Genomic DNA, 10,911 nt, shown 5'->3' with positions numbered 1-10,911 from the left:
CTCTCTCTCTCTCTCTCTCTCTCTCTCTCTCTCTCTCTCTCTCTCTCTCCCTCTCTCTCTCTCTCTCTCTCTCTCTCTCTCTCTCTCTCTCAGGCGAATTCGCCTGGAATTTCGTCACAAATAGAACTTTTTCAAATTTTTATTTGCTACGCTTCAAATAAAACTGAAGAATTTAAAAATTTCACTTTTACAAAATGAGAAAAAAATCATATCTCAGTCGCAGGACGAGATAAACGGCTCAAACTTCATGAATACTTTCATTTCGATTGATTGAATAGAAAGAAATTAAAGAATGACAATCAACAATTTTGAGACCAAATTCCAGTTCGATATTTGGTAGAATTGCCCATATAGAAAGAAGGCATGGACTATTTTTGTAGGGCACGGAGTTGAAATATTTGTAATTGAATGCAAAAAAAAAATCACCCAATCATCAGTGGTCACGGAATTGCCCGTGATTAACTAGCTATGATCATTTGATGAAATTGAAAAAGCTCACTGTCTTTCTTACCTGATTCTATGAATTCGGTCGTTTCGCTTTCTTCGTGGTCAGCAGTTCTATCCCAATTCATATGGAGTCCTGTATCATAATCATATCTAACAAACTTTTCCGTCCTTTTTCTCGATGTTAATTCAGAAGTTCGATTATCGGTCCATTTTTCATAAGATTCACGTTTGTTTTGTGAGCAATGTCAAATAAGTCTTCCAGCATACATTTGAAATCAATCTCCTTTGATTGATATACTACGGATTTCTTTTTCTCAGGACTATATTTGAGCAGTTTCTTGTAATCCTCCACCAATTTCTTGATTTTGGTAATCGCATGACACTCTTCGATCATTGGAATGCCCGCGTATTCCCAAAACACAACACATTTCCGCACAACATGGGTTGCAGCCTCACGAGCTGTAAAGTTACAGTGCCGAGTGTAATGAAAATAACACTCCAGTACTTGTTTATTCGAAGGTAACTGGTTACCAACTATTTCCGATCTCATTCTACTGATTAGCGGAATTTCTAAATCTTTTCTTGTTTCCGGCATTTTTCTACACGTGCTGTTTCGACAATATGAAAACAGAATATTAAGACTGCGATCTTTGATGTTTGGGAGGTCTTCCTCGGCTGACCTTTAGTGAGGACTAGGCTTTCCGCAGACGGTATGCAATCTAAAAATTTACAGAATTCGAGAAATAGCCACCCTTCCTTGTAGCGGATGTGGTGATTCTACACTACAATTATAACACACTATCTTTGTTAATTAACACTTTAATGAGTCGAATTAATATACAAGATGTCGGGTGCGAATATATATATGTGTACTGTGATAAGTCCCGAGGAATGCTCGGTGAATGCGTTGCGAATATTCGTTGGTTACTGATCGGTTGTCGTAGCCCGGGTAATTCGGCCGGGCAGGTAGATGACCGAGAATAAAAGTGGGGATGAGGAATCATCCGCGTGTCAGGCTGTAGAACAAGAGCCTGATTGTAGCTAGCGCTACATGGCTCCCCTGTTTAGTGAGGTGGCCAGATGTAGTGAAGTAACAACGAAAAAGGAAAAAAAACTGAAACAGAAAAAAAAACCTATAGAAAAGAAAAGTTATGTGATCTGCGTCACACAAAAAAACTTGAAATTTCGAGAATTTCTATTTTCTGTAAGGCTTCGGAAGNAAAAAAAAACGTATAGAAAAGAAAAGTTATGTGATCTGCGTCACACAAAAAAACTTGAAATTTCGAGAATTTCTATTTTCTGTAAGGCTTCGGAAGGGCAAATGAAACCTTCTTGCGCCCTGATGATGGCTTTGGAGGACCCTGAGTATCAGCTGATGAGCTGGTCGAACGGCCTGTTGATGTTGTGGACCCGGAGTTTGACCCAGAACTTGGTCCAAGTCCTCCGGTAACACATACGCGGGTTTCAGACGGTCGATAGAAATTGGCACGCTCGTGTAGTCCCCAATGCCTCCAGCGCGGAAGTGGATGTTGAAAAACTTCTCATGCCTGCTGATCACACGGAAGGGGCCAGAGTAAGGCGAGCCATACGCTCGACGCACTTGGTCGTTCCGGACGAAGACGTGAGAGCATGTTGCCAAGTTTTTGAAGACGAATGTTGGTTTCACTCCGTGCTGAAACGTTGGAGATGGAGCTAGCTTGCGCAGACGGCTTCGCAACCTCTTCACGAGGTCTGGTGCGGCTGCGTTGTCAGCTGATGGCGCGACGAATTCCCCTGGGAGGCGAAGTGGCTCTCCATAGGTGAGTTCCGCTGGCGTGGCCTGAATGTCCTCCTTCCATGCGTTGCGGACGCCCAACAGGACGACAGGTATAGCGTCGTACCACTCGTTGCCATGGCAGTGGAGAGCTGCCTTCAGTTGTCTGTGCAGGCGTTCCACCAACCCGTTCGCTTGGGAATGGTAAGGCGTTGTCATCAGTCTTCGATTCCCCAGTAGCTCGGACAGCTTCTCGAAAGTGTCGGGGAAGAATTGACCTCCACGATCAGATGTGATTCGCAGGTGAACTCCACACCTCGAGATCCAGTGGTAGAGCAGGGCATGAGCGACCGTTTCTAGGCTGGAATCCATTAGTGGGACTGCCTCGGGGTATCTGGTGAAGCGATCGACGATCGTCAGGCACCAGCGATGACCTTTTGACACTGGAAGAGAGATGAGGTCAATGTGTATATGCTCGAAGCGCTGTGACAGGAGCTCAATACGACCTGGCGGCGGAGAACAGTGACGAGTGACCTTGTTGCGTTGGCACATGAGGCAGTGTCTCGCCCACTCTGCACAGTCCTTTTGTATCGAGGGTCATACATAGCGATCCGAGACGATCTTCCGAGAACCTCTGCTTCCTGGGTGAGCCATTGTGTGCAGGGACTTGAAGACCTGCTTCCGCAGCGGCTCTGGAACGTACGGTCGAACTGTCTTCGATGAGACATCGCAGAACAGTGACGTGTCCTGTTCAGGGAAATGGATCCTCTGCAGCTGAAGGACACTGTTCTCCCTCTGAAGGAGACGTTGGAGCTCCTCATCTTGCCGTTGTGCTTGTGACCGTTGCTCAGAAGTTACCACTGAGAAAACTGCCTTAACGCNACGTGTCCTGTTCAGGGAAATGGATCCTCTGCAGCTGAAGGACACTGTTCTCCCTCTGAAGGAGACGTTGGAGCTCCTCATCTTGCCGTTGTGCTTGTGACCGTTGCTCAGAAGTTACCACTGAGAAAACTGCCTCAACGCGGGAGAGAGTGTCTGCCACGATGTTCTCAGCGCCAGCCACATGCCGGATGTCCGTTGAGAATTGTCCTATAAGGTCTAGTCTCGTGAACTGCCAGGGAGTCGCACGTTCAGGGTTCTGCTCGAAGGCGTGAGTAAGAGGCTTGTGATCGGTGTAGATTATCACGTGCCGGCCCTCCAAGATGTGTCTAAAGTGCTTGATTGCCTCGTATACAGCGTGCAATTCCCTGTCGTAGGTTGAGTGCTTGCTTGCTGACGGCGATAGTTTCCGACTGAAGAAAGCCAGAGGTTGCCATGAGCCCTGATGACGTTGCTGAAGGACTGCACCAATGGCCCGGTTCGAAGCATCGCTGAAAATGGCCCATTCTGCTTCGACATTTGGGTGTGACAGCAGTGTGGCCTGTGCGAGAGCCTGCTTGGCCTTGTTGAACGCCTCTTCCTGGGGTGCCTTCCACTCGATGGGATGTGAGCCCTTCAAACCTGAACCTTGCAGACAGGCAGTGAGGGGGGCGAGGATGTCAGCTGCCCCTTTTACGTATCTGCGGTAAAAGTTGAAGGTGCCGAGGAACCTTCCCAGTGACTTCACTGTCGTTGGCCGCGGGAACTCCAGGATAGCGGCGACTCGCTCCTCTGGTGGTCTGATTCTCTGAGCGTTGATGTGATGGCCCAGGAAAGTGACTTCTGGCTTGCCGAATTTAGACTTTGTGACGTTTACCACAAGACCAAACTCCTGGAGTTTGCCAAAGAGTGCTCGAAGGTGCTCTCGGTGCTCGGCAGCATCCTTCGAGAAGACCAGAATATCGTCGATGTAGCTGAACGTGAATGGTAAGTCACGTGTCACCTCGTCGATTAGACGTTGAAAGGTTTGCGCTGCGTTCCGGGGTCCAAACGTCATGAATGGGAATTCATACAAGCCGACCGGTGTTATGATGGCGGTCTTTTCAATGTCCTCAGGTGCCACCGGGATCTGATTGAACCCCTTCACCAGGTCGACTGTGGAGAAAATCGTCGTTCTGTGTAAATTCGCTGAAAAGTCCTCTAAATATCGAATGGGATACTTATCGGGAATTGTTCTGGCGTTGAGTGGACGATAATCTCCGCAGGGTCTCCATTCTCCATTGACCTTCTCCGCTAGATGAAGAGGAGATGACCAGGGGCTATCTGAGCGTCGTGCTGTGCCGAGCCGTTCCATCCTCGTGAACTCTGCTTTTGCGACCTTGAGTTTGTCTGGTCGGAGGCGGTAGAACCTGCAAGACACTGGCGGGCCTGGAGTTGTCTTGATGTGATGGAGAGTGTGATGAGCAGCGGTCCTGACTTGTCCTTCGGGCCTGGTGATCTCCGGAAACTCCTTGAGGATTTCTGTCCACTCTGAGACGTCCATCAGCTGCAGTGACTTGACAGAGGGGCAGGCGATATCCTTAACTGTGCCCTTGACCTTGATGCCAGTTGTCTGATCGATGAGACAATGTTCGGTGAGATCAGGTACCAGGTGAAAATGATTCAGAAAATCTGCACCGATGATCGGCCGAGAGACGCTGGCTTCGATGAAACGCCAGGTGAAGTCTCTTCTGAGGCCGAGGTCGGGCGTGAGTGAGACGTAGCCGAAGGTGTCGATGACGGAGCCATTTGCAGCAAACAAAGGTACTCCGATGCCTTGATGGACCTCCTGTGCCGTCTCGCTGGAAAGACCGAAGAGTCAGAACCTGTATCAATCAGGAACTCGATGCCTGTCTTTGAATCCCTGATGAAGAGACGGCAGGATCCTGGATGAGAGTCCGCTTCCGCCGCTAGCGACTCTCCCTGGAGTTTCCCTGAAACTTACAACCGGTAACGCAATTTTTTGCTTTCTCACCAAAAGATCTGTGATACCAGCAGGTGTCTGTGTTTGGTGGGAGCTTCCTTCGAGAGGCACTGCGGGAGTGAGTTCTGGCGGGTCTTCCTCGGGAACGTGACCTCGAAGTCTCCATCTTGTCGATCTTCGTGCGCATGACTGCAATCTCCCTTGTGAGTTCCGCGATCTGCAAGTCCTTTGCAGACGTTGCACGCTGACTGAAGATTACAGCAACAGAAGGACCTCCACCAGGGTTGAAGATTTCATGCAGTCGATCAGCTCGAAGGGCGGACTTGTCGATGTCCCTGTCCTCGTCCTCTGCCAGGAAGGCCTGCATCTGGTTTGGAAGATGCGACAGCCATTTAGCTCTCAAAACCGCCTCGTCGATTCCCGGTACCAGGCTCTTCAGATGACGTAAATGAGCCGAAGGAGTTCGATCTCCAAATGACTCATTGTCCAACAGCTGGCGCATTCTAGCCTCCTTAGAACGCGTGAAAAGGTGGATCAGGGCATCCTTCAGCTTTTGGTATGGGGCTTCGAGGGGTGGTGAACCTACGATGTCTTCAACCTCCTTGCAGATTGATGTTTTCAGGACTGTGACTACGCGGTTGAATTTATCGCGTTCGGTGACGATGCCGTAAATTGAGAACAATGCCTCTACCTGAGTGAACCACACGCTAGGTCTCTCCTTGCTGTACTGGGGTGTTTTGAACATCGGAGGAGGCGGAGGAGGTGGCTTGGCGTCACCTGTCATTATCTGTGCGAGAGCGAGAGAGAGACAGTGGGAAAACGCGAAAATAAAATTCACTCGACCAGGGATAAAATCTAAAGAGTTTCTATTCACTCACTCATACAACACAACGTCTTTGAGTGTTCCGCAATGTGTAAGCGGGCCGAGGAATTAGCGAAGCAGGTAATAATCCGCCTATTGTGTTCGCGCGGGCTCGGACAGTCACGCACCGTCTTTGTCGCACTCGCGTACTTGATCGGGAGAACGGGCTGCGACCCTGAAGAAAAATCGATATCTCGGTTCGCACTTGCCGATACACCGGATTTCTTGATGTTCTAGAATATTCGTTTCGAACCCGAAATATAATTTGATACTGTAGAACCCCGCTCGCGGCTTTGATCGACAAAAAAAACAATTTATCGATGAACCGGACTTTTTAGGATTACCGACGCACTTGCGAGCGGCTGAGAAAAATGCTAGTCAGTCGAAAGGAAATTGAGCGCATCTTTTTTCGGCGATGCGAAACGACGTGCAGAACCGGGAGGAAAACGTTTTATTATCCCACGATTCTTTGCACGTTTATCGCGATCACGTCGGGGTCAACAATTTGTAGCGGATGTGGTGATTCTGCACTACAATTATAACACACTATCTTTGTTAACTAACACTTTAATGAATCGAATTAATATACAAGATGTCGGGTGGTTGCGAATATTCGTTGGTTACTGATCGGTTGTCGTAGCCCGGGTAATTCGGCCGGGCAGGTAGATGACCGAGAATAAAATTGGGGATGAGGAATCATCCGCGTGTCAGGCTGCAGAACAAGAGCCTGATTGTAGCTAGCGCTAAACCCCCTCCCCGCCCCTGTTGCCTCAAAGAGATAGGGGCATGTCCGTTTTATACCTCATAAATTACCTAATTTAGTCCTTGGCATTGAATCCCGGTAAATGGCCTACGATTTCAGAATTTGGAATTCTGAGGATTTATTTCGAATAAATTGTCTTGTGAAATTATTATTAAAAATCATATTTTCTTACCTTTCTCCGTCATTTATTCATTTCATCTTGAAAACTTGGTTTCATAACATAATCAATGTGGGGCGCATGCGCGACGTTGTCCGATTCACACGCGTTTATATGTAACAGAGTGCTTTATATCAATTTTTTATTTTTTATTTGGTTGCCACTCGGCTAATTTGGATATTAGCCCACGGAGAAAAAATTTCTTCGACAATTGTGATAATTATCCACTACCTACCTCGCTGCCTCGCACGAATAGGGGCACATTTAACTGCCACTCTCTGAGTGAGGTTAGAATGACATGTCTAATCCTCTTGAACCTAGCAAGCTGGCAGTAAACAACGAAACAAAACCTCCAGTACCCAAAAACCCAGTAGGCAGACCATCTAAGGCTGCTCTTAGACTCAAAGAAAAAGCAAATTCGACTGGGTCTATCTCTGATCTCTTTAGAGGAGTGAAAAGACCTCGTGAACGTCTGAGCTCTGACACCGCTAGCATACTAAAACCAGCTAAATTTCAGAGACCTACGGTTGCTTGTCCTCAGTCAGTCAGTAAGACTTGTCCCCCTGAGTAGGTCAGTAAACCACCCACGATGGTGTCAAATACCGTACCCCCAATCCTCACTGTCCCCGATTGTGAGAGTCAGACTGCTGCCCAATCCTTCCCGTGGCTTGCCGAGCAGTTGATTGACATGAAAAAGTCTGGCCTGGAGCAGGAGATGAAATTGAACAACATTCTGTGTGACCAGTTCTCCAAAGTCAACAACAAAGTTGATGAAATGAAAGCTGACCTCACGAAAGTATCCAAAGATACCGAGAGGCTCAAACAAGGGCAGGAAATCAACAACGAAAGAATCAAGAAGCTGGAGGACAATGCTGCATTCTCAGAGAACCAGGAAGCTGTCAAACTGCTTAATGAGGCCCTGTTGAGAATTGCCACTCTGGAGGCATCATCCCAGAAGCATACAGAACCCAGACCTGACCCAGCACTACGTTTAGAGGTTAACAAACTCGCAGCCGCCCTCAACTCCCAGATTAGTCGCTCCAAACGTAACAACGTGATCATCAGAGGCCTCGAATCTAATCCACCCAGTGCAGAAGTGGCCAGCGAATTCCTAACCTCCAAATTCGGAGTAAATCCAACTGACTTCAGTGTCCAGGTAATTGGCAGGAACAGAGACAGATTTTTAGTGCAATTTAACTCGTATCCCACCAAACTTTCAGTCATGAAGCAGAAAAGAGCTATACTCAGCAACACCAAAACCTATATTAAAAACGACCTATCCCCAGATGAAAGTCGTGTAGCTTTTCTCTTGAGGGAGAAAGCAAAAGCCGTAAGAGCCTCTGGTAAATCTACAAAAATATTCTGGAATCAGATCATACTGGAAGAGGGAATAATTGCCTGGGACCCTAAGAGTAACTCCCTGATGCAGAAACCGAAAAACCAAGCACGAGACTCCACGGCAATGGAAACCCAAGACTCCAACACCCACAACCACTTCGATCCAAAAAACTTATAAGGCAGCCACAGGAAACCCCTGTGGCGATTTTTTGAAACTGCAACGGAATCACTAATCTTGGCAACTTCTCGGCAGAATCCTACCCTTTCTTCATCGGACTCAGCGAAACATGGTTCCGTTTCATACCATCGTATCTGACACCCTGGTCCTCCAAATACAGCTGTCACTGGTCTGTGGCTACGAGGGAAGCGAATATGGGAAGAGGTAGTGGCGGCCTCGCTGTCCTTATAAACAAGGTATTTAAATCTGACCTATTATTCTCCTCCCGATGGTGGTTATTCACGAGGATCTCACTTCCCACCTCCCACCTCATCTTCGGGTTAATCTATTTTCCACCGGATACAGAAATGTTCGCTGCTCTCGGGGCTCTACAACCTGTCATCTCCTGCTGTCGTACCATCTATAATAATGAGCCCATTTATTTAGGGGGTGACTTTAATTGTAGAGTTGCGAGGATGGAGGACTCAATTCCCTTGGAAATCCTGCATGGTTCCCCTCTAGTTGACACTAGAGAGTGCATGGACGAAGGAACCCCTTCGCATAGGGTCAGGAATGAGTTTCTGCTGAACTCTATGAGCGAGAATGGCTTCATCCTCCTTAATGGCCGTACCCCCGGGAATTTCGAGGGAGGTTTCACCTTCTGTGAAAAACAAGGATTGAGCACTGTTTATTTGGTCTGGACCAACTGCCCAGGCACTCTCCATGTCAACTCTCTCAGAATCAACGAGATGTCCTTCAACTCAGATCATTTCCCATTACACCTGGAACTCACGTCGCTGATTGAAACCCCCACAACCAGACCCCAGGATAGACACACTACATCCACCGACCCCACTCCCAAGAACAACGCCCAGGACTAGGCTGCTCAAATGGAAGAATGAGAACAGAGATCTGTTCACACAAGCCAGGTCATCCTCTGAACGCCTTCCTCATTGTCTCTCCTCCACCGACCCCACGTTCTGCTACGACAATCTGTGTCTAGCAATTTCTGAAGCCGCTGAGGAAACCGACATGACTGAGATCAGAGTACACAAGCCCCATCACGGGCTCCAACCAAGGCGCCACCGTTGCGAGGATGAAGAATACCGATCAGCAAAAAATTTGGTGAATAGGTCGCAAAGAGCTCTCCGTAAAGGAAAATTCGAGCCGCACCTAGTAGCCTCTTTTCGCCAGAATGTAACCGAACTTAGAAAATGTCGAAAGAGGAAAATTGATGAGTATACTAGTCTCCTGCAGTACCGAATAACTGATGTGAAAAATGCCAGGGCTTTCTGGGGCACGGTCAAAGCAGTTAGTTTCCCACCATGCCTAACGGTGTCTCCAAGGAAAACTGGGAAGATTTTTACAGCCGCATCTACCCACCTAGGGTCGTCACGGAGCTGGGTTGGGTGAATGCCCTTGACCCATACTTGGACAAAGATATAAGCTACGAAGAAGTTCTCCGCGTCCTCAGACACTGTAAATGTGCCAAAGCTCCTGGTCCGGAAGGAATCTCCAATGAATTCCTCAAGTTTCTTCCAGCAGACTGGATCCTGGTGGTTGTTTCGATGCTGAATAATGTCTGGCACCTGGAAGAAGTCCCTAAATCCTGGCCAAAAGCCGCGTTATCCATGATATTCAAGAAAGGCTATACTGAAGATCCACTGTGTTATCGTGGAATCGCACTTATAAATAATATCCTGAAGATATACACTGGCATCCTCCACTCCCGCCTTGAAGTCTGGCTAGTGTCCTGTCGACTTCTTCTTGCGGAACAGGCTGGATTTCTTCGGGGAAGAGGGTGCCTCGACCAATTATTCACCCTATTTACCGCTGTACAATCGAAGCTGAGGCTGAGTGGCAACGCGATCTACTGCATCTTCATCGATTTCCGAAGGGCTTTCGATTCAGTCCCGCATCACCTGCTGTGGAAGAAGCTTGGCGAAATGAGTATTAGTGAAAAAATGCTTAGAGTGCTGAGTGACATCTATGACAATGCCTCAGTCAAGGTCCGACTGGGTCATGAATACACCAAGGAATTTGAGGTAACTGAAGGTGTACTGCAAGGTGAAAAATTGAGCCCACTTCTCTTCATAGCCTACATCTCGGACATGGTACAGTTCCTGCCCAGAAAAAATATTCAAGGCCTGGACATAGGTGGCAAGAACCTGAGAGCCCTGCTCTATGCTGATGATACGGTGATCTTTGCTAGATCCCTGGCTGATGCCCGATACATCTTGAAATGTCTACCCGAGGATTTCGCCGCAAATGGACTCGTTGTCCACACTGGAAAGACTAAAGTTATGGTCTGTCGACCCTCGGGCAGAGTGAGATCCAACGAAAAAAACGCTTTCTACTTCAAGGGTCAACCCGTTGAGACTGTAAAACAATACACATATTTAGGCTCGGTAATGGACAGTGCCATGAACGGCAAGGCCGGAGCGGAATCTTCCCTTCAGAACTCCAGGATTGCCATTGGGACAGCAACTAACATCCTCAGTAGAACAAAAGCTGGCGACTGGCTCTCCAGGATTAAGCTTTTTGACAGTTTCGTCTCCTCCACACTGCTTTATGGCAATCAGTGTTGGGGCCCAGACTTTCTCAACGAAATTG

At 47.8% G+C, this 10,911-nt stretch overlaps 1 protein-coding gene across 1 annotated transcript; it reads right to left on the bottom strand.

Moving 5' to 3' along the window:
* Positions 1-1,129: 1,129 nt before the first annotated feature.
* On the bottom strand, positions 1,130-2,572 carry LOC107043405. Its single transcript, XM_015264905.1, has 2 exons — positions 1,776-2,572; positions 1,130-1,166 (listed from the first exon to the last, which is right to left on the bottom strand). Exons 1-2 carry the CDS (start codon positions 2,570-2,572, stop codon positions 1,130-1,132), a joined length of 834 nt encoding a protein of 277 aa, XP_015120391.1.
* Positions 2,573-10,911: the final 8,339 nt, after the last annotated feature.

Source organism: Diachasma alloeum, unplaced genomic scaffold, assembly GCF_001412515.2.
Source record: "Diachasma alloeum isolate Michigan unplaced genomic scaffold, Dall2.0 Dall_scaffold_00567, whole genome shotgun sequence".
Taxonomy (NCBI): domain Eukaryota; kingdom Metazoa; phylum Arthropoda; class Insecta; order Hymenoptera; family Braconidae; genus Diachasma; species Diachasma alloeum.
The sequence above is the reverse complement of the archived record's forward strand: the minus strand, read 5'-3'. Positions and strand labels throughout refer to the sequence as shown.

Excerpts from the sequence above, each read along its gene's own strand:
- LOC107043405 (XM_015264905.1), bottom strand. The coding sequence starts at position 2,572 with ATGGATTCCAGCCTAGAAACGGTCGCTCATGCCCTGCTCTACCACTGG. Across the intron at positions 1,167-1,775 it reads CATCATCAGGGCGCAAGAAG|ATTGCATACCGTCTGCGGAA; the intron begins GTTTCATTTGCC and ends GTAAATTTTTAG.